Source organism: Glandiceps talaboti, chromosome 4, assembly GCF_964340395.1.
Source record: "Glandiceps talaboti chromosome 4, keGlaTala1.1, whole genome shotgun sequence".
Classification (NCBI taxonomy): Eukaryota; Metazoa; Hemichordata; class Enteropneusta; family Spengelidae; genus Glandiceps; species Glandiceps talaboti.
The window spans coordinates 15,763,428-15,788,280 of NC_135552.1; the positions used below are offsets into that span (position 1 = coordinate 15,763,428).

General features: G+C 36.8%; 1 protein-coding gene across 1 annotated transcript; it reads right to left on the reverse strand.

Annotated features, from left to right (window-relative positions):
* Positions 1-341: 341 nt before the first annotated feature.
* LOC144433955 (uncharacterized) lies at positions 342-11,688 on the reverse strand. Its single transcript, XM_078122370.1, has 2 exons — positions 10,722-11,688; positions 342-2,514 (listed from the first exon to the last, which is right to left on the reverse strand). Exons 1-2 carry the CDS (start codon positions 11,419-11,421, stop codon positions 2,435-2,437), a joined length of 780 nt encoding a protein of 259 aa, XP_077978496.1. The 5' UTR covers positions 11,422-11,688; the 3' UTR covers positions 342-2,434.
* Positions 11,689-24,853: the final 13,165 nt, after the last annotated feature.

Genomic DNA, 24,853 nt, shown 5'->3' on the forward strand with positions numbered 1-24,853 from the left:
ACACGTTTTAATGTGTTTGCAAACTGAGTTACAAACAAGAGCGTCGTATGTTTTTTTTTCCAGATAGTTTTTACAAATAGCGAAAAATAGTAAAGTTTTCTACGAATTAAAAATAAAAAGTAAATACTGAATTCTCATCCATATGTCCACTTAAATTTTTTAGTATCTACCAAAGTTAACAGCTGCTATAAGCTCAGTTAGCCAGGAGAGTATGAACCACACAGACACATCACATGCCAAAAAGTTGAATCCTCGTTGCTTTGAACTTATTTTTATTCTGAGTTCAATACCATTTACTAGGAGTTCGCTGAAAGACAAATTTAAACTTTCAACTCGTCCTTTATACATACAAGACACACTGAGTAAACATAGACACTGAACTTCGGAGGAAATCAATCATTGTACGTTACACATCGTCAATATTTAAAAGTCGTATACAGACTGAAGAATTTAAATTTTAAATTTTACATCTTTTTGGATTTTGTGCGAATTTTGTGCATCCAACAAGAAGAGTGTGTTTTGGCAGTTTGCCACGAGAAGAGTACAAACATCCACAAATGTCATCTTGTCTGTACTCCTTACAAAAATGAAAATCTCTCGTAAAAAAAATGATGTATTAAACTTAATGTAGAACGGGAAAATATTATGACTCTGAAAACGGTCATTTTACTCAAATTAAGGTGACAGTCAGTGTCCCCGGGCCCACTGAGAAGTTGCCACGTCTAATAATATTTATGCAGTCGTTGTTCAATCAATTTGAAATTAAAGTCTATATTAAAAGTATAAAATCGAAAAAAATCTCCAAACATTATTAAACATAAAAATCTTTGAGCAACATTTACACTTCTCTTCCGATGTTGCTGTCTAAATGAATGCCGAACACTAGAGTACCATGCCCATAGTCCTGATCACGACACCCTAGGTGTCTATCTAACTATAGTAAATATTAGTATAAGGGTCTGTCGGTATGTTCTCACGTCGAACTGGATCCGAGTCGTCACTAGTACTTCCTAGGGCTACTAAAATATTTGATTTACTATAATGACAAACGATGTTACAATACTAGCCCACAAATTTCACTTCGTCTCACTATTTCAAGCTGCCTTTCACACTTACAACACCATTACACACCTTTCGATGACGACGAAGCAATATACAATTTTAGCACCACTATCGAACACATATTTTGATGACGCAATCTATAATATGACGACCAGTTAACTCTATAACACACACTTTGATGACAACCATCTATATGACACAGGTTTTGATGACGAAACAGTTACTTTAATAATACAGATTATGATGACCAAACAACTTTATAGCACATAATTATATTTGATGACGGTCAGTCAACTCAATGAAACGCCTTTTGCTGATCGACGATCAGTTAACTCTATCAATAACACACATTTTGGTGACGACCAAACAACTCTACAACACACTTTATGATGACTAGTCAACTCTATAACACACACATTTTGACTCTACAACACACGTTTTGATGACGATCATTCAGCTAACACACATTTTGATGACGACCAGTCAACTCAATAACACGCATTTTGATGACGACCAGTCAGTGACTTTGGAACACGACGACAGAAACACACACTTTGATGACGATGGGTCATTACGCGTCTTAAGCTCATCAGAACACATATATCGATGACGAAATGTCGAAAAGTCAAAATTTCAGCGACATGCTCCTATAGTATATAGCATACGTCGCGGTAGAAATGAATGTACTGTGTTGCATATAATACATGTACAAATAAGTAACTGGCCCAAGAGACGTTTTGGTAACGACTTGTTCAAAAGCCTATATCAAAACTCTGAATCGATATCCCGATATAATATAAAACTTTTCCATAATTCAGAAAGGCCGGAACATTTAAGAAGCCGTGCTTCTTTTACTGAAGAAAGTCAAAAGGAAGTAAATATACTAAGTTAGATCGGAGGATTTGTCTTTCTTTTAAAATGGAAACAAAACATGGACAAAAAAAGAGAAAGAAACAGATAACACCCCAACATCCTGCAATATAAACTTGATGGTATTTGCTATGATGTAAAGTGGGGAACCAATGAATAGTCAAGACAAGCTGAAAGTTTCAAATCTTTGTTTTGTGAATGAAGAATACTGTTCACATTCGTTCAAAAATTGGCCACTTGTAGTGACTCCGCCAAACTTTGGCGATGCAGGTTCAAGTTCAGTTCAGCACCACCTATATATATGGTGATGCAGGCTCAATTTCAAGCTCGACTTCTCTGAGCTCCTGTCTTGACTCTCCAGGGCGTGGTCCAGATATCACTTGAAGCCACATGTCTGGTATTCCTAATCGAGTCTTGATTCCACATGGTTGTCATATGGCCTGTCTTTTCTACATTTTCAGCTGAGTTTGTCTCCTCTATTGGTATAGGCACTAAGTTGCTGTCAGCAGTTTCCATAGCTAGCCATCGGTGCAGCTGTGTAGCCATTCACGCCGAAGTAGCTATTTCCTGGCAAGAGGCAGGCTGGAGACAACAAATACAAGAAAGATATAACCGTTAGGAGAAAAATACAGTGTGGTTATTGCAAGCATACACTACATAACAGGACGAAATGTCAAGCTTTGGACCTCCCAATATAAAAAAGGGCCACGAGTACAAATGAACCTGTTTAAATCGTTAGATCCCACCTCGATTTGATTTATATAACTGAATTAGAAGTGATAAATTCGCGGATTTATTTCTTCCCGCCCTTGGTAATCCCACTGTACATTATATTAAGAACCCAGTGGTGATGTGTCTAGTGTGTAGTGACAAGTTAAATTCAAAGTACTGAACGACATAGTCGTAAATAAATAGCCCCGGTATCAACTTCCTGTGTGAGTCGAAGAACGACTTGTTTGTGTAGGGTTTAGCCAGGCTACATAGTTGAAACCACGAGGCTTAGTGGAGATGTCATTATGGACATTTTTATTTCAGCACAAGAGAACAGATGGTACTAAGTGATTTACCTTTCATCGCTGCCGCACAAGTACACCTTGGCAATTTAATTTTTTTTTTACCTTTTCATTAAAACTGGTCACATTTGAGAGTTGACATTTCACAGGTATTGAGTTAGGAAGAAAGTAGAGACAGTTTACTGAAATAATTCCAATTTATTTGGGAATTTGTAATTAAACGTTTTCTCGCACTGCTATATACATAATGACGTCATAACGGAATAACAAGGCGGCACATTTTTTGAATAACACTTGAGCAAATGGATATTTGAATGTTTGAATTCATGGCAAGATAATTATAACAGTTTCAGTACCTTTGGTAATATGTGAGCAAATTTGTAAACTATACAAAATGGTCACAAGTTAACATTACAAAAGAATTGAGATAACGGAAAAAAATGTATAGACTATAGCTAGGTGTGTCTTTTACATTGTACATGTTTGATGTTCAAAGGGTGTGTTAGGTACAAATGGTAAAGTTATGTTGACTATTAAACGTTGTCGTTTTCGCACTTTTTTAAATCAACAACTTATTGTATAAATCCAAAAATCGCAATGTAGATGTGGAGTTGTTGTGTTTAGAAGAGGTTCACCATAAAACGCATATTCTAAAATAGATTGAACTGTTTTTCTCACGTCTATGTGTCTGTCTATCTCTTTTCCCCTCTAAGTTTTATCTCGCTTCCTTTCACTCTGTGTGTGTGCTTATCTCTCTCTCTCTCTCTCTCTCTCTCTCTCTCTCTCTCTCTCTCTCTCTCTCTCTCTCTCTCTCTCTCTCTCTCTCTCTCTCTCTCTCGTGTTGTCTAACTTCTGTTTCCTTCCCCCAACAAAACTTAACCAATAAATTGACAAAATGAAACGAAACTTTTAATTTCTTCGATACACATTACTCATCGTACGTTGGCGGGAGAAGTAGCCACAATCCATTTGCCGTCGTCTCTTAATTTCTTTCGGTAATATTTGCAATGGTAGATAGATGGGAAAGAGACAGTCCCAAACGGCTATCCACACAGGATAGACACAGATAGAGTCGGAGACAGACATAGACAGCATGAAGAGAGAGAGAGAGAAAGAGAGAGAGAGAGAGAGAGAGAGAGAGAGAGAGAGAGAGAGAGAGAGAGAGAGAGAGAGAGAGAGAGAGAGAGAGAGAGAGAGAGAGAGAGAGAGAGAGAGAGAGAGAGAGAGAGAGAGAGAGAGAGAGAGAGAGCGCTATGCACTATTTAGTACTGACCGACCCTCCGCAAAAAAAAGGAATATATAAGTACTTTTCGCATCCAGGTTCATTAATTTTGTACCCATTTACTCGAAATAAACAACTTTGAAAAATGATAACTTAAAGATATATAACTAGACATTCTAAGCTATACTTTCTTAGTAGTTTAGACATTTCGAGAAAAACAAGGTACTTCATTTAAACATGTGTCTTTTGATTCAATTTTCACATGGAGAACCATGAACATTTCGAAAGATTACTCTCAACCTTTACTGTTTAATTTCAACAAAAAAAGGCACACGGAAGCTCGTAAAAAGTCGTTGAACTATTAAACCGTGGACTTATTATGCATTCAATGGACGTTGAAAGGATGAAATGGAGTGACGAGAACAGAGGACCGCACAGGTGGGCCCTCTCCAACTAAGGTAATAAATTGTACATGGTCAACTAGGAGCTTAGCAACGGCACATACCATATGGATGTCCACTCTGATTCCCTTGTTTAAAGTTGTCGGTTGTTGATGTCTAGTTTACGACGATACAACACACTGCCAAGTGTTTAAAAGTACAAACGACACATGCAAACCCAACGAACAAGTCGCTCCAATCGATCCCAATTCGCACTTCCAAACGGAAGAAAACACGGAATATCGATTTGTATGCTTCAAAAAGATAAGGTAGTTACCGAGCATGGTACTGCGCATATATACTGAGCAGCAGGTTCTTGATATCCCGCAACATTCACAAGTTATTTTTTACACTGAGTATGGAGCAGGTAGTCATATAAACACTGGAACACTTGAAATGCACTCAAGAAGGATGGACGATGTTATAATTGTTACTTTTAAAAAAATAACGAATTAATAGATATAAAAGTGTTACTATTTCAAACTTTTCAAAACTCCGTGTTTGAAAATTAAATGATTCATTCCAGCGTGTCCTTCTCATGAGAACGTCTGTAAATGAACATCCGATTCGATGTTTTTTGTTGTTAAAGAATGATATAACAATACAACACCCAGTAGGTTTGCTCATTAAAATTGCAAGTTATCAATTATATAAACTGAGTGAGTATTAAAATTGTAGAAATTTGGCAAAGACAATAAAATCTTAATGTAAACTTTGCCTATTGCCCACAGGGAGTGGAATTGATTTTTAAAACATAAATAATTCAACAATTAACCAAACTGAGCAAAAGCCAACATTTAATGTATTCAGTGTTTTAATACGTAAAGAAAGGTTACTTTTGGAGAATTTTTTTAATACTTTTAATTGTAAAATAAACGACTGCATAGAACTAGACCATGTCACTTTTTCGTTCCTAGGACTGGATAACGGTAGTATACTAGATCTTCTCTCGATTATTCTACGCGACTGTTCAAAATATACTGTGTAATTAGGACACTGAACACAGATATACTGCAAAGTTTCAATGATAATAATTTGAACGGAGAACGAACACCAGCTCTTATCATTGCAGTTAAAGTTTTATGACTTAAAAGTTATTTGAATCCGCAATAGTCAAACCTTAACGTAACAAGCAACAAACTGGGTGTTTTACTTTACGTTTGGCCACCATTTATAACGTTATTTCTTACCACCACGGGTTTACTTGTACGTGTAAAGTCCACTAAATCCTGTGCGAGTGACAAACACCAACAGATTAATATTTTTTATTACATTATGGATTAACAACATGTTTATTTTTCCGCGCTACTTGTCAAGCAAAAAAAATAAAAAAAATAATAAAATAAATAATAAAAACATTTCCAAAAGTGTATATGTAACATTTGCAATAAAGTTACTGCTTCTATTCTGTGTACACAAGACGCGGTCGTTATCTTTCAAAACTGGTGGTACACGGCTGTCCAGGTGTGCAGTGACCAGTTATACACCATACCTCAAGCCAATACTATCTCCAGGTGTGCTATGACCAGTTACATACACTGTGTCTCAGGTTTATCACTGTAGTGATCTGAGACCATATATATTTAAAAAATGAAACAATCTAAAAGTGCTCCGAAGGGTTAGTTCATTCATTAGGGGAAGTTCCGATCAAATGCAGTCCATGCAGGTGTACTAGTAGATAGTGATAGTTAATATGGAAGGTGAATCGCTTCCAATTTCGCTCGCAGTGTAAACAGGAGATCTCTTAACTGGTGCGAAAAACTTTACTTTTTAAATCTTTATATAAAACCCCACAATTTCTTAAACTGTGACATGTGCTAATTTTACACGAGGCTTATAGTTTTCCCCACAGCACACGTTTTCCATCAAATGCTGTTAGATATCACAAATACAAAAAAATGGGGCATTCGGAGAAATCATGTGATCACATCAAGAACCCACCTTAAGCCTAGTGCAAAGTTTAGCCGTTTACCAGCTGCACGCATGGTGGGCAATAAATTATTAATTTTGTCACATACCACTGCATTCTAGCGTTGTAGTGACGTTTTCAAGTGCAATTTTATCTCATAATTCAAACCAGTTTGTCGTGGCAACATCGTTACACTGTGGCTCCCTTAGAAGAAGGCGGTGATGACGGCCAGGCGATCACCCGGCGAGTCAAACGTCAACTTCAATTAAGCCCTACGAATAATTGCGATTTCATGGTCGGGTGTAATTTCACGCCTTTTCCTTGAATGTGCAATTCACTCTGTAATTCATTACTTTGCCTCTGCTTAAACTATTCGCACCTCGTACAAAACCCGCCAAATAATCCCTTTCGACATTAGATTCTTCTTGTTGTTCAGTGGCAATGATGTAAAAACAATGCTTTCTATTGAGTTGCAATAGCTTTTGGTTGCAAATCCCCAGTGCAAAGACGACTGTTATTTTAAACAACAAATTGACATTGTTTCACCTTTAATCGTATTCAGGCAAATTTCTCTTCTCGGTTTCTTTCATCCCTGTGTGATGCTAATGATTTTCGTCAATCGAAACTTGACAGGATGTTGACTAAATAGGTATTCCCACTTTTCTAACCTCCCTAGAAATGTTAATAAGCCCGAACTAACACAAACGCAATCAATCAATTTAGCAGTAATATACCTCTGGCCATACTACTGTCAACTGTATATTTTTGGAAGCTTAGGCAGTCGACGCTAAATGTTTTTTCTGTGTTAGTTGTGCGTACCTGTGTTGAGCTGTACACTGTAAGCCTACTTACGTGTTTGAAACCCACGGCTTTGATGAAACAGGGGGCAAAATATTTACATGTGTACCATGACACGGTTACTCTCTTAAATAACACCACACATTCATTTTTTTCTCTCTCCTGTCAAACCATTTTGTATTCTAAACAGTGAAATTACTGGAATTTCTCGATACAAAACGTTTAATTTATTCAAAAATGTCTAGCTTTGTAACATCAGTGATAGCATAACCATTTTAGCACATTCATTCGTACAGAAGTCCATAAAATGAAACAGCAAAAATACAGATTCATTTTTTTTTAATTTAGACATTTTTGTCGTCTGTACAGCCATTCCCTTGACGAGATAGTGTGCATACATCAACCTTTTTATTTCATCTCTTTAAACGTGTTTACTCTATATCATACGGGGACGTTACTTGAATTGTTCCGTATATTCTTTTTGCAACACCGTGTGTTATTAAATTGAATCCATGCGTTTCATCACCGCGCTAAAATATGTTGCACCAACTTGCAATGTGAAAGTGGAGTGGTCCAATTTTTCTTTTATCGTGACAAGGTGGCTCTGTTACAATACGGGAAACATATCACAACATGTTCTGGTGATGTATAATAAAAAGGTGGGGAAGCCAATGTATACTTGACTATGAATGGATTGAGATCACGTTTACGAATTTCGAGTTCAATGTCACTTTGTAAGCCTTCTCACCTTGATTGTGATGTACACCGCCCCGTTTCATCGACCGCGTCACAAGTCGGTGTATAACCATACGGCTTCCTCCGACTACCTTGTTTTGCGTTGTTATTTCCTTTACCGTTGTCTACGTACTGCGGTTAATTACACTGTGTTTAAGGATTTAATACTCTAGAAGTAGGCCTGAGCACGATGTCTAATGTTGTTCAAATTTACCCATGGACACGTGGATTTTCCACGGAAAAACTACGATTTTGCAGTGTATGTTGCTGCAGTTCGTGAATTCGACCCTCCAATTTCATTTTTTTAAAAAATTTTTAATTTGTTAGTTATCATATCGTGTTCTTCTTTCTAAACTTTCCTCCGAACCAACATGAATATGTTTTGAAATCCTATGGGTAACATTTAGACGACTAATACTGAAGTCAACGAGATAAACAACTCGAAAGTCCTTCTTCATGTTTTACAACACGGCCACTCTCGGCGATTGTTCCACGTTTAAGTTAAATGTTCATTTTGCTATTCGCTCGAGGGTTTTTTTTTCTTCACGAAAACAATCGCTTTGCTCTACGTTCGTTGTCAAACACACTGAGCTAATTAAAGAAATATAGACTTGGGAATTCACGGTTGGTAAGGAAACAACCAAACAACAACCAACCAAACAAACATACAAAGAAAAAACGGTTGGACCTGAACATATACTAGCATTATATCGTCACAGCTGTGGCTTCTCTGCTAGAAATAATTATACCATTGCCATAGTTGTTGTAGCGTAAGTCAACAGTTACATTGAAAAGAAAGACACCAAAAGATCGTCTCTCGAATAAGTCTGAATGACCCAGTGTATCATATGTGCAGGCAGACATACAGACAACCAGCTGCATGTGATATCACTATTTATATCAAACGTGTCCATGTTCTTTTTTTCTAATACTCGTTTTGCTAACAATCACTATTAACATGATGTTTGGATTTTTTTTTACGAATTTTAACCTCAAACCAATAACTGACAATGTAAGTCACTATCAACGCGACTATATATTCCGATCGAAATACGTTATAAAAGACATGTATTCATGAGTTAGTCGGTCGGGCCTTCCAGGCGAGTCTATCCCTAACCCTCAGAATAAAGTTCATAGTTTATCGGTTGCCCTCTATGTAAAAGAATCGAATTTCAACGGAGCTTAGAAACGGCTGAAAACGTTGTCATCGGCTTAATGAGCACGACTTGCAGTGAATCACTAACAAATATATCAAAGTTACTTCCAAAACCTATCATATATCAAAATTTAGACAACAGACAACACGATAACGGCATGTTTATGGACTATCCCAAACCGTTTACCATTGCAATGCAGGTTAATACGGGTTTCAACGAACGTAAAAACTTTTGTTAGATTAGAACGAAACGCTTGAACACAAGGAGTTGACCACTTAACTAAACATTGACCGGGGATTCCTTCAGATTACCACGCCTCATGGCTTGTCAACAACACGTTTTAAATTTAGCCTTATACTATAATTTTCGGCTGTTCAAAAAAGCATGTACGATATGTACGAGTATTTGTAATAGCGAGCGAAAGTTGGGAAAATGTCAATGTTTTCTGAGTAATTGTTCAAAGTGAAGTGACTCTCAAGCTCGCCATGTTTGGTTTTGAGGTCAATTTTTAAAACAACAGAAAGATCACAGCAAAACATTGTGAAAATTCAATTACACGTAGTTCTGCCAGTGCTTATAAATCATATCAAATCTTCAAAGTTAACCAAATAAAATATATTTGGTTGGAGTAAATGAAATTATAACAAATCCAACATGGTGAATTCTATTGCTAATTGAATAATATAGTTTGTTATATAGCAGTGAACTACTAGCGTACTGAGGCATACCGTGAATAAGTCGACGCGAAGAATATAACGACATTATAGGTTTGAAATGAGATATCTAAATTCAAAGTAAATATATTCAGCTGTGCTCAGTGTAAACGTGTTTCGTAAAGAAATTGGACATTGAAAGGTCAGCCGTGTATCCTGATTGGATTATGAGTCTAAAACGCAATGTTCCAAATTATGGGAACTAAACTACCCGAGATAACAAAAAAAATAATAATCGGAAAAAAAACATTCTCAGAAAGATATTAACATTTCACATCTAAGTGAACTTTAGTACTAAATTACTATTAAAGGAAAATTACAGACAATCGTTTATAGTCACTTCTTTATATTATCTATGTCAAAATTCAGGTGTGGCCGGATTGCATTGCCTCCAAGAAATGACTTGCTATCTAGTAATGTTCCCTGCCTATATTGACTACTTAGCTTAGGCGGCCTGAAATGTTGTAGTCAAACTTGATCTCTGAGTGTTTGTACATCGGCCTAGTAACCAGTCCGTTTAATACACTGTGTGATTCTGTCAGTTTTTAACAAAATCACCAAAGAGATTATAGGCTATGAGGGTATTCATAATTGTGCTTAGACGGTAAGAATGGCCAAATAAAAAGCTCGTTGCGTTGCGTAGTGTATGTGTATGTGTATGTGTATGTATACATGTATGTACGTATGTGTGTATGTATGTATGTGTGTATGTATATATGTATGTATGTATGCATGTGTACGCTATGGTCTTTCGAACTTGAAATTTACCATGAACAAATACCGCATTGTAATGCAGTCCTACCTTTCATATTCTCTTCATGGTGCTGTAGAACCGGTGCCATGTTTGTCAATTTACTGTTGTTATTAACGGCATTGTTTGTTTCACAGATATTGTTATTGACGCTATATTGCGTGTTAATTTCATAAGAATTAAATGTCATTTGCCAGTCTTGTGATTGAGGTGTGTTGGAATGATCGTTCATGAAGCAAATTTCAAAGTTGTCTTCTTTCTCTTTGATAGTTTTTACAACGTCGAGTTTCTCTTGTAATTCTGCTGGCAGGGTGTTGGCGTGTTTGTTCATTAAGTTCACAGCCGTTGATTTCGGCGACTGTACACTGTACTTATTTTCTTCGTCTTCTATTAAGACCGTCGTGAGGTAAGCGATCCATTTCGTCGCCAGTCGTAGGATTTCGATTTTCGAGACTTCGTCTCGTGAAAGCACAGGCAAGATTTTGCGCAGTTCTATAAATGCCATGTTGACCCCTTGAATACGTCGGCGTTCGCGGGCATTAGCTGCTCTCCGTTGACGACTTACACCAGTCAGGGCTCTTTTTCTCCTTTTTGGCTTTCGTTTTCGTTTCTTCGTCTCCTCTGTGGATCCAGGACTTCCATCGGTATCGGGTAGCACCTCGTCGGTGTCGCTTTCAAGCGCTATGTTCGTTTCGAGCCACTGAAAGGCGTCGACGAAAGAGAACTCATCATTACCTGTGATCCCAGACATAGTGGCACCAGCGTTCTATTCATCGACCAATTGACGCACTTGAGTATTACTGTTTGGGAAATCCCTCCACGCACGTCAACAGAACGGTGTCGGTTACACACGGTTCGTTTGTAAATCTGAAGTAAATATCTCCGATTGAATTTGATTCGACTCTTCAAACGTAAAAAAAAAATAATCTGAGAAAATTTCGTTGGATGTCTTCAAACCGTTCAGAGTTTTTATCAGCACACTCACACACACACTGACGCAATTAATCTTTGGGATCGAATCCGCCTTCAGTACGGGAGGATGTGACTGGCGGGCCTAGGCTCTGCTGTTTTCTATGCATATCACGCGGACTATTGAAACATACTTAAAGGAGGGTTGGATGTTTTCAACACGCCACATCTAGATCTTAGACTGCATCCATCACGCATGGAGCAACCACAACGAGGTGTCAGGATGATTGACAACGGCAAATTAATTTAACAAAACATTTGGATCTTTGATCAGCCAGCGTAACACGTCGGCCTTTGTTTCCACACGATGAATAACGACTCGTGTTTTAACCCAACGTCCTTTGAATATAGCCAGCTATTTGAATTATAGCATTACTCATTCTCCGCTCTATTCAAGTTTAGGAAGAGAATTAAAAGAGTTTCTAACTAGACTTAGGAAACCCGTTCACCTAATATACATCCTGCAAAAAAGTTCCAAAAAAACGGCCAAGTTCCTTTCAAAATAATAACGTTCCTAATTTGGGAACAACGTAACATGGGGGTTGTTTTTGATTGGAGATTGGTGGTGTCTTTTACATCATATCTCCTCCTCTTAATTCTATCTGAGTGTCCATCTGAAAGACTAAAGATAAGTTCCTATAAACAATCAACAACTCCCGTGACGTCACAAGTCTTCTCCTAGGTGTTCTATTCAAAGATAATGAGATTGGTTTCAAAGCCCCTTTTATCAGCTATGGATTCCCTGACACCTTATCTTTGTCGAGATTACGCCACTTCTTTGTGAACGCACAATGCCGAGATATTGGGGTCAATAGAACCACATGCCAATACTCAGCAAGTTGACAGTGCCGCCACATTTATTGCATAAAACTCACTAGACACACTGGCGCCGACGAAGACAGCTGTGCACTCGCTCATGCGTAGAGAGAAATGTCAGGCTGCTAGGATGCGTACTCGTGTTTCAAACTGAGGTGCTAACACTCAACTAATTGCCTCGAGACAAAACTCATTTTAATGGATGCTTTTACCAAATTACGTTGTTCTCGTCAATGTGTACAAAAATGTCACAGTCCACCCATTTGGCAGGTTCGTTTCGATGACCCAAACTTAATGCGCTATGAAGTTATTTCTTTACGAGAGAGAAAAAACGTATAAACAAATGATGACGAAGGCTATATTTGGAGAGACCGAATGGTTCCTAGTAGTAGCGCGGAGTTGTTATTAACTGGGTAACAATTTTGCTGTAAATAATGTCAGAACTCTAGGGATTGATTTAACCCCGGGGCAATAATCTGAAGTCGTGGTTGGGTACCAAGTGTGAAATCGCTGATTTCAAAAGAACGTCCCCACTGAGTTTTATGAGTGTTACGCCTCTGTTAAGAGTATTACATTTTGGCCCGTGGTAAAAAGATTCAGGCAGGGAGGAATACACTTGACCTCGGTCATAGTAGTACACTATCAAGTTTGTTATTAAGTTCTTTTTACGACAACATATCACTGACAATCTATGGGTATAAGGTCTGCTGTACTTTATTTATCAGCTACGTGTACAGATTGTTATCTATCCGATAGAAGAGACCCTATGTATTTGGGGGTACTGATAGCAAAGCAGCGAACTGAGATATGAGCTAGTGTGATCAAGTCGTGCAATCTGTACACCTGGGCAGAAAGAACGCTTCTTGTTGTTCGTTGACTGACGACTAACTGCAGCTACTATGATAGGTATGAAGTAAACTACCATAAATCATTTGGCGTCATCTCAGGTGTAAGACCCCAGGCGTTACGGTAACAAGGGCCTTGCCACGTAGTAATTCATCATCTTTAGTGAACGTGTCAACCGTACAAAATTAGGTGTCCGAGGTAGTCTTTTCATCGACGATATATACTGTGTTTTTTTTTCTTCTACAAGTGTAGCGTCTTCGTCACTCTTAGAACAATGAGAGGAAGACGAGAAAACGTCGTGGAGGGTTTATCTCTTGCTTGAAGTTCCATGGTGACGTCACCGGGATATAGAAATGTTGGCTTTGTAGAGAACTTCCGGTTTTTTTTACTTACCAACACTAGCTATGCAGAAACAAATCTACAAACGGTATAATCGCGAATTCGAATAACTTCTAATAGAGATGTTCTATAATATCCACGTTTTGCAATCGAGAATACTACATTCTCAGTCGTATGAAGCGCTATCTTAAAAAAAAAATTACAGTATACACAGTCGCTGTGTAGAAAAAGATGAAAGTGTAATGATCATATTTCTGTGTCGGTGAATAGAAAATTCCACTCACAACCCCTGATACCGTGCAGTGATGAAAAACGCCGGAGGACATTTATGCGTCATGGAATGGTTTACTTGACAGCGGTAATTACTAATATTTTAAGCTTGGTTAATAGTAAATTCACATTCATTAGAGTTATTACGTGGACGGACATACGTGAGCGGAAAGACATGGGAGAGTTGCTGATAGGGACAGACATGGGCCGTGATTAAAATATCACACACACATTACTCACGTATATAGCATTATACTCTGTGTATAAAATTTGACAGCACAGACGAATGGTAAATGATACCGCCAGTTAAAATATCCGTTTTAGTCATTTGAACGTCCTTCACCCTATAATAGTCACAGAATACATGAAATTAAACGAAGGGTGCTATTCTTAACTGTGAATATTTTTAAAGGGGCATAAGCTCAGTTTATTCCTTTTTCTTGAATATTTTTTTTCCCGTAATTAAATGATACTCACAGTATTCTACATTACTTAACTATCACTTGTATAGTTTGTTATACACTTATGCAAACGTCTAGCAAAATTAAAACCCTACTATTTGCCCACAACTGTTCTATCAACGGCGCCAAAAGATGATTTTTCAATGCCGAAGGCCACGGAGGGATGCACCGACATCACTAATGCACTAGCCTAATAGTGTATTTTAGTTCAATCAAAATTACGAAATTTACTCAAGTATGAATAATGAATCATTAATTTTACATTCTTGCTAGCTGGTGCATTGTGGTCTTCAGTTTGATATATCTGTATGAAAACAGAACATATTCAACTTGAGTTCACGTTAATTAAGACATATACATGCCAATATCCGGCAGAGGTCGTCGACTGCAGTCTGTCAGAAAATCGTTCAAAAGCCAAGTCGACGTTCGTTGCACACTTAGCAAATTTTTAAAAGGAATGAATGATGCATTTCCAGATGAAATTTTTTCCTAACATTACAACCGACAGTGTTCTATTTCGTTCTTTCTTATTCATTCTGAGGAGATATTTTTTTCGAAAACTTTTCCTTTTTTTCATAACATTACAACCGATAGCATTCTATTTCGTTCCTTCTTATTCATTCCGAGAAGATATTTTGCGAGGATTTACAAATGACTGTACATAGTCACGTAGTGCGTCATACGGCCTTCAATCTCAGAACACATCAATAGAAAAGGGCTGGTCACACCTGCTTACAGTTTCCTGTGCAATGCCACTTTTAATACCGTTGTGGAGTGAGGGCGCCGGGTACACTGACTATTTCCGTAGTTGCGTGCAGCTGAGTAATAAAAACTATTAGTCGTGCAACCATCTTTTTTTTCAAAAAACATTTCCTTTGAACCCAAAACCTAGCGTGGTTAGTTTTACAATCAGTTTGAACTGTGGTGTTGGTTTCTTTTATGTATTTCTGACATAGTTCAAACTGTTACTCACGACATGCTTTGAGACGAACAATTTGTCCAAGTCAGATAGACGTACTCGCTTTGCGGCGAGTCACTTTGAAGGGTCTGCGAGATAACTTTGTGACAGGAACCGACAGAGGGCGCTGTTATGCTGGCAGTATGGAGCGTCAATGAGTAGTATCCAAGATTGGCAGTGCCATATACATTACTGAACGGGTAATCATTACTTATATTGCGTAGAAACGTTCTACAAGTATAAATCACGATCCTGCTAAAATATTAAAGTATTACTTATCATGTCTAGCTATTGACGTCATGTCTAAAGTTTTATTTTGTTGTGGAAATTTTACGTAATTATTCGGTTGAAATTTGGAAAAAAGTTTCTTAAAATGACGAAGATCGTGTCTAGAACTTGAAAATACGTAAATGAATCACTTGTTATGCTACACTGGTTCCCATGGTAATAACCACATGTGGTTGATATTATTGAAATATTGTTAAATCAAAGTCTTAAAGATAAAATTAAATGAGAAGCAATTCCCGTTTATATCGTGCGTTCTTTCACGTCGTGGGGGTAGCGATTGGTTACCATGGTTACATAAAGCGGACCAGCGGCTAGACCTTTCAGACTAAGGTAGCACAAAAGTATGCAGAAACGTTAGCGAACAAGCACTTTCTTAGAACGGAAATATATTCGATCTGTTCTGGTTGTTTTAGCTAATTCACTATTAGACACCACCTTGAAGCAAAATACCACAAATTTTACTTTACTGATTAAATTCTAATAAAAAAAACAACCATCATACTATAACCAAACTTTGAAATAAATTATGAATATATCAAATGATTTATAAAGAGCTTCGTTAATGGAGTATGGATCGCATTTACAAGTTCAAGTTCGGTTCCGTGCCATTCATTGTAATGTATATATGTAGTTATTTACAGAATAAGTTTTATTGTAGCCACGCTTTTGACCTCTTTGGTGTATTCAACTGATCTGTATGGGTAAAAGAGTGAAATTCATCGCTAACACAGGTCCTAAAGGTAGTTTTTAGTTCAAATTGTGTTTCGTGCCATTTCACATATGTAGTCATGTATATATGGCTTGCCAGTTAGAATCCATGGAATGTTGTTATTCAATCTGAGATTGCAAGTTCAGTTGTGAGGAAATAGTTTGTTGTCAGAAGTTAACGATAAATAACTGCCTGCATATCGCGCACTTCCCCCTTTTCAAATCTTCTGTGAAATATTTCGTCTACCAAGGGGTCAACCCTACGACACATTGTGTTTTGATTTACATAAAAAATAATGACGAACACATTGCTTGTGGAAAGAAATATATTTTCTTCTCGTTTCCTTTCCCTCGAGAAAACATCACGCCATTTTTATATTTCACTTGTCTTGCATCATCTAGTCATTGCTAGCACTCGAGTCTGAGATCTATATGTAATTCGACGAGGTTTTAATTTTGAAATTTTGATAATAATTTTCTTCAGATTGTTTTTGTAGTGACAATCCCATCGAAATTTTCTGCTGACCTGAATTATTTTTCATACTACAAACCGTCTATAAACCATTTGTTCCCGATTTTCAACAAACTCCTGCAACTTTGAAAACATATGTAGATCTGCCAGGAATTTAACAATTGTTAATTAATATCCGAATATTCAAGTCCTCTCCAATTCCAGTATTCTAGCGCCCTCTAGCAGTTTAGCCATGGGTGATATACTATAGTATGTCACTCTCCGTCAAATATTTGCAAGCCATACGTTATAATTTGTTTTTTTTTCTCACTTTCCTTAATTTATCAATTAGCGAGTTCCAACAGATCACAGTGGTATCGGTCAACACTGTATTTTAATGCCATTTTTTTTTCAATTTCTGGTAGTATTATATTGAAAAATTATATTTTTTTATTTTTCATGATGGTTGCTAGTCTTTGTAGAATTATGATCCTAAACAAACTAAGACTTCATACAATACTACCATGGCCGAGGAGTACAACCTCTCGCCAATGTTCGAGTCGGTTCTCTTAATGTGATGCTTGTATTCCACCAATTTTCCCCACTCTGGTATGTATTCCAGCAGTGTACTACAGTATTTTGGAGAGGTTTGTGAGCGTCAAGAGGCCTATGCATTCCATTACAGCCACTATCGTAGAGGGCGCCAAAACAATTGCATATGGCTAAAAGCGCCCAGTATTGGGTTCGATGTTTGAAGACGAGCTATATCGAAGCTTGTTGAGCTATGAACACAGTTTCCATGCCAACAACATGTACGTTATCATTGGTCACGAAAGTGGTATTAATGCCAGACGGTAAAATATCATTTTGAATTGTACCGACTATGATTAAAGGCGACAACAACTTACAATGTAACATAGCATACAACTTTTATCATACGAAAAAGTGAATAAAACGTTATGAGGAACTTTAGATTTATGTATCTGATGTGAAATAATCTAGAAGTTGTCTGTGGTTTCGATTCTCCCCCCCCTCTCTCTCTCTCTCTCTCTCTCTCTCTCTCTCTCTCTCTCTCTCTCTCTCTCTCTCTCTCTCTCTCTCTCTCTCTCTCCTGTCGTGGAGAGATCGATCGAAGACAATCGAAATCACGGATAGCTTCTAGTCCAGATGTGATCGGAAATTGTAAATCATGTATAGTACCAACAATCTCATTGTAAGATCGTCTCGAAATCTTAGACTTAGCTTTAACGTATGTGGGTACAAGTTACGTATGACAGCCGTGAAGACTTCGAAATCTCAACGTGGCGTTACTCGGCACATAAAAGGAGTCCCACGTTTATACATGTACAAATAAATACAATGCACCGAATTACAAACCACTGGTGGGTGTTGCCATCACTGCATTTTGTAGAAAATTAAAAAAGAAAATGTTTAATATGGCCAACAAAAGTATCATTGCAATTTTTCTAAATAGTTTTCATTGTATGATGTTTTAACAGACACACGATTCGTTTTGAAGTTACAGTGTTTCGTTTGGGAATTGAAATCTAACATCTAGACAGATTGAATTACTCGAGGTTTATCAAGTTTCATATGGTTTCATAACCGTAGTACCAAGCGTCATTTGAGAGAAATTCTTTCTTTATTTGCTGTATTACACACATTTAAGCCTAAAGCGTTATTTAGTCAAAGTTGTCTATATACTTAAAATCCTTTACAGACCTAAGAATTGGCAGCAGCAAAGTCTCGTTTCAATATATTTTTTTTACAATTATGTTAACTTTTTGCTTTTACATTAATAAACCAATCGCATGATTCAGACCAGTTATGAACGTAGGTCTGGCATTTAACGTAGTATTTACAGTAAGATATATGCCTCCATTTTCAAAAAGTTTGCTTACCAGTAAATTGAAATGATATTCATCCCGGTTGCCATTCGAAAGTAGTCCTGGGACTTCGCTATCTGACTCTATCTTATTGGGCTTGACAGCTGACATTGTTTAGCTAGATATAGCCAAGTCTCTGGGATATTCAAGGGGAAAAACAAAAAAATTTGTGAAGGGTACTTTTTGAATTCTATGGTAAGAGGCAAATCAATATTGATGTACGTAAATAATGTATATTTATAACCATTCCATTGGTGTGATGTGCATAGGTTGTTTTTATCTGTTCAGTGTTTCCATGGATATTTCACTGCGTACCTGGAAACGTGGAATACGTTTACGAAGTGTAAACAAGCACACACATCAATGAATGAATTGATAATCAAACAAAAAGTGAATAGACTTTATGTGATGTATGTACATTTATTGTATGTATTCAATTGAACACAAATGCTTCATTTGTCATGTTTTCTTGCCAATGTCACTTCTTGTGTACACGGCTTAATAAATAAATAAATAAACATATATGTATGCATGCATGTATGTATGTATGCATGCATGCATGCATGCATGTATGTATGTATGTATGTATGTATGTATGTATGTATGTATGTATGTATGTATGTATGTATGTATGTATGTATGTATGTATGTATGTATGTATGTATGTATGTATGTATGTATGTATGTATGTATGTATGTATGTAAGTATGTATTAATGTATGTATGTATGTATGTATGTATGTATGTATGTATGTATGTATGTATGTATGTACATGTATGTATGTATGTATGTATGTATGTATGTATGTATGTATGTATGTATGTATGTATGTATGTATGTATGTATGTATGTGTGTGAGCTTGCGTGCGTGCATGCATGCACATACAGATGTACACATATATGAATACACACACACACAAACAAACACAAACACACACATGTATATATAATATAGATATACATACATACATACATACATACACACATAAATACATACATATATACATATGTATATATATGCATATATTATATATAATATATATATATATATAAACAATGTATATATATATATATATATATATATATATATATATATATATATATATATATATATATATATATATATATATATATATATATATGGTATGGTAGTACTGGAACTCTTTCTTGGTTGTAACTCCGAGTTACAACCAAGAAAGAGTTCCAGTACTACCAAAACTATTACGCTCTGCCACTGCGGTATAGAGCACTGTCTTAGCAAATTGATACTCACCGAGTTATATATATATATATATATATAAACACACAAAAAAAACCTGAATGGTGTCAACAAAACTAAGCTCAAAAGTTTTATGTTCGCCCTGTCAACAGAGCATTATCAGGCCCAGGTCATATCATTTCACGAATAAGTGTTTGTCATGAAAACTAGTTTATAGAAACTGTGCAAATACATAATTCATAACTTATAATCAAAGGCGTACCCTTTTAAAATAATACTTTCATTTGACCAGAGCAGTGAAGTGAAAATAAAATAAACAATAACATGATATGCCCACACTCGTATTCTAGGTGCACACGTGTAGACAACTGATCTCCGACGATTTGTAACTACATGCATGTATATGATACGTTACACTGAGATTCCTTCACAACGTAAGCTGGATGCGGTGACGTCACTAGGACCCAGAAATGTACCGACTTGTCGATGTTTCACCTTTCCCATGAATTCCTAATCCCGCGGGGGCGATAGAGATCAGACATTGGGTTGTGACGTCACATCTGTTCTGACATCAAATTACACCTAAACAAACAAGAAAGGTTCACCGTACACGCCCTCGTCAAATCCCAATGGATTAGATTTTAGTCCATATATTAAAGAAACCCCTAAGACTTTAAATCCACGGGACTTACACAGGATAATATTTATTTTATTTGATCTCGCAGTGAACCAAATTAATTTTTGTGAAGACAAAATTTTACTTCTTAACAATATCCAATGCTTAAAAGCTGAGTGAATTTCAAGTGAAGGCTCCGGGGTATGACCGATGCAGGCAAAGTACATGTATAACCGCAGCTGCACAGCTTCGCTCACACCTGGGTATACATCAAGTTGCAGAAGGTTTATTTTTATTTACATTAGCAGCAGGTCCTTTGTTGATAGAGTATTGGATGTTCAGCTTGATTACAATACCGTCAAACATCAAAGAGAAACCGAGCGCCGGGCTGCCGGCTTCACGCCCGTCAACGCTAGCCGGTTGTAATTAGAGGACGTTCAATTTGCATGCCGAACGATCAAGAATTCATGTTGCAGATCTGTTCATTAAAAGTTTCCGCACACACGCAGCGTGGGTGATTGACAGGCCAAGTTCAAACAAAGTTAAATAATAAAATATATATCGGATTTAGAAACAGATTTAATATTATGCCTTACTTAAAAAAAAAACTTTTAGCAGAGCATACATTATTGACTCCAACAGAATGTTCCTTTCTTCACCTCCTCATTTCAAAGAGCGACAAATAATTCAAACTGATATATTTGGATGTCGTGATGAAATTGATGACAACTTGTCGTGAAATTGACACCTTGGAAACTAATGAGATTCTGAAGGAGACACAAATGACAATATTTCACCGTTTTATGAAAAGAAAGTGAAGCTGATTGAACATTCAAGGTACTGCCACGTGACATGGAATGCTTACACGTTTATTGTCGATGTCTTGACGCCGTTAATACTTCTGATTCTCGCAAACCAGAGCTGTTGTTTCTTAAACGACACTTTGGCCTTGGATGGTGCCGTAAAAGAGGCTGTGGTTTACGACGATGTTAATACTGCAAATCACGACGGTTTTGATGACGCACTCGTCGTTTCAGCTTCAAGTAGATATTTTTAAAAACTAAAATCAACTCGTAACTATTAACATGACAACAGAAAGATAATGTACAAACAAAACACTGCTAGCATTTAATACTTGTAAAATTATACATGATTATACCTTTAAAGAGATAACATGTTTATATTATATTAATCGGTACGTTGGGGCTATGTCAAAGTCAAGGTCAAAAGGATCAAATTAATGTCAACCACTTGTCTACTCTTCTCATTTATCATTATTTTCTATACATCGACAACTTGAAAAAGATGTATAGTCACATAGGAAACGTTGCCTGCCTTGCTGAAAACGTATCTCTGGGGATTGAAAGTAATGCCGACTTTGCACTTATCAACACACATCGAGTGTCTATACACAGGGGACACAGTCTGTAACTTTGTTCTTCGTGGTTACAATTTGGTTTCGCGTTTGACTATTTTGCCCCGTTATTCAGACAATCATAAGACATCCTGTCTAGCAACTGATAGAGCTCCCGTCTATTCAGATATGATATACTACAAAAATTATATTTATGTCATAATTTTGAGGAACCAAAATTCAAAGACCTGATTATTATATTTCATTTAAATAAGAGGCTTCTCTAAAAAAATACTTGGAGAGAAATATTGTATGTCGAAATGCAAAATGTGTTTATCGCACGCTGCTTTTCTAGCAAAATAGTTATCTTGGTAAATAAATAAATAAACAAATAGATAGATAGATAAATAAATCCGAATAATGTTCAATGATTAACAACCCAGTTACTTTTTTTCATGTCTAAACGGTTTCGGCATTCGTGCCTTCCTCAGGACAACTTATGAAGGTCTAACCATATGAACCTGTTTACTGTTTACTGAAAGAAAGAAAGAAAGAAAGAAAGAAAGAATGAAATAAATAAATAAAGAATAAATAAACGAATGAATGAACGAATGAAAGAAATAATGAAAGAAAGAAAGAAAGAAAGAAAGAAAGAAAGAAAGAAAGAAAGAAAGAAAGAAAGAAAGAAAGAAAGAAAGAAAAGGCCAAATTCATTGGCGCTTTCAGACGCATCTTTGTTCTTTGTTTGAGATCTTGAGACATCTCTATACATGCTATAGTTTTAATTACAATGGTGGTACTGTCCAGCTCTGTCGCTTCCTGATTGGTTCTATGGCTTCTTCTTTCTATCATCATACAGAATCCAAAATACCGACGCCCTTCATCTTGCTACTTGACACCTACCAGAGTGTAACCAGTGACGTCATTGCATTGTACACACAATATGAAAGAGGAGCAGACAACAAGAAATTTGTTCTCTGCCTCTAACGGCGACTTGGTGATGAAACATAAACATCCACTATCAGCAGGGTTGTCTATTTCATGGGCGGGAAAACACCACTGCAACCATTTGATACAGAAATCGATCTGCTCGAACACTGTGCGCAAAAAAGATAAATCCATATCGGATTACGTGGTCGGTTTCAACAAAGTTAGGTTGGTCAATTACGGTTGAAGATTTGTAGCAAGATAGACGGTTAAACTCGTTGATTAAAACGGGGAGTTAACGTCGACACCGTATATCAACAATGTCTGAAACCGGGTTGCTGTGTGTAGTCAGCTTGTGTAGGCAGTCAGCAGACGTGCAATACAGAAATGAAAGAACAACTGTCATAAAATAAGCCAGTCTAGAATCCAGGTGAATGGAGATTTTGAATCCGAGTCCATCTCAATGTAATGGGGGGGGGGGGGATAACGAATTCAGGAAGGAAGAATGATTTCTACATGCCCATGGATTTGCTTAAATTTGCCCCAATTAACAAAAAATTATCCAAATGAAGGAAAACGATAAAAACTATTTAACGCTTATATAGTAGTTTGTAATATATAATTGTGTGTGTGTGCAAATAGTGTATGTATGTATGTATGTATGTATGTATGTATGTATGTATGTATGTATGTATGTATGTATGTATGTATGTATGTGGGCGGGTGGATGTGATGGTGATGGATGGATGGATAGCGACATGGATGGATGGATGATTGATGGGTGGGTGGATGGATGTATTTGTAAACAATTCTCATAAATTGTGGTTAATTAGACAGTTTTAATGCAGTTTTAAAGTTCTTCGATGTATGCACTCAATATTTATATGTCTATTTACATGTAATTATCATAAGATGTGACGTCACTCAATTGTTTATCGTTGCAATGAAATGATAAACCTACTAAATAATACACTACAATTAAGTAATCGCTTGATAGACGATGCAGTACTGTGTGCCGTACTGTAATCTATTGATAGTGTAGCGGGGATTGATAGATGTGGAGGGTTTAGGTGTAAGTATCAAAGTGAGACAACGGAGTGTGTTGTATTTGAACAGAAATGCAGAATGAACTTGGAGGGAGTGGTTGATTGGTTCTATAGCCACAGCCAAACCAATGTACATATATACATGTTTAAGAATCGGGGATGGCGTTGGGGGGTATTCAGTGAGATATGGGGTTGGTTGGGAAGTATGGGATTTGGTGAGATATGGTAATATGAAAAAAAGTTTTCTAGGATGCACTGGTTCCTACATTATGTTAGTTAATTATTTCAACGCCTTTACCTAGTAAATGTGTTATCCAATCTAGCTTTCAAGTCAATAAGAACAAATGTGGCAATCAAATTACTTCAAAATGCCTACAATATTTGAATATTTTAAAGTAATTACAACTGTGTACAAGGACGATGATGCTTCTTTTCTTTGTGTATGTGGTCAAAAGTAAATCAGTTTTTTTTTTCCAGAAAGATAGGCTCAAAATTAATCTGGATGACAACATGATCTCTAACTAAACTATGTGAGTTGAGGTGTAAATCGTAACGATATAGGAACTAGACTAGGCCTAAATAACCCCAGGGCAACGGCTCCCTATTGATTAACTAAACTGCACGTAATCAACCAGTATTAAAAGATTTAATTTCCTCTTAATACATGTTTTATTAGAACTTGTATTTGTGCGATGAACCGTTCATAGCCAATGTCACTCACAATGTTCATTTTCCTCTAACTACCTGACCATCCCAGGGAGTAAAGGGTTCAATATCTATATCAAGTTTACAATGTTAACATTGCATAATAAATATACTTGTACTCGTTTCTCGGGAGCGGGGGGGGGGGGTGTTGGGAGCTTTACATACTCGTCTTACACATTTCAGTTTCGGAATCGATGTCCGTTTCGAATCCTGTTTCAACTCGAAAACAGTCTAACCGGATAACTGAAATCGAGACGATTGATTTACCCACAGGGACACGTATTATTGCTAAAATTGTTGTTTTCCTAAGGAAAACATCACAC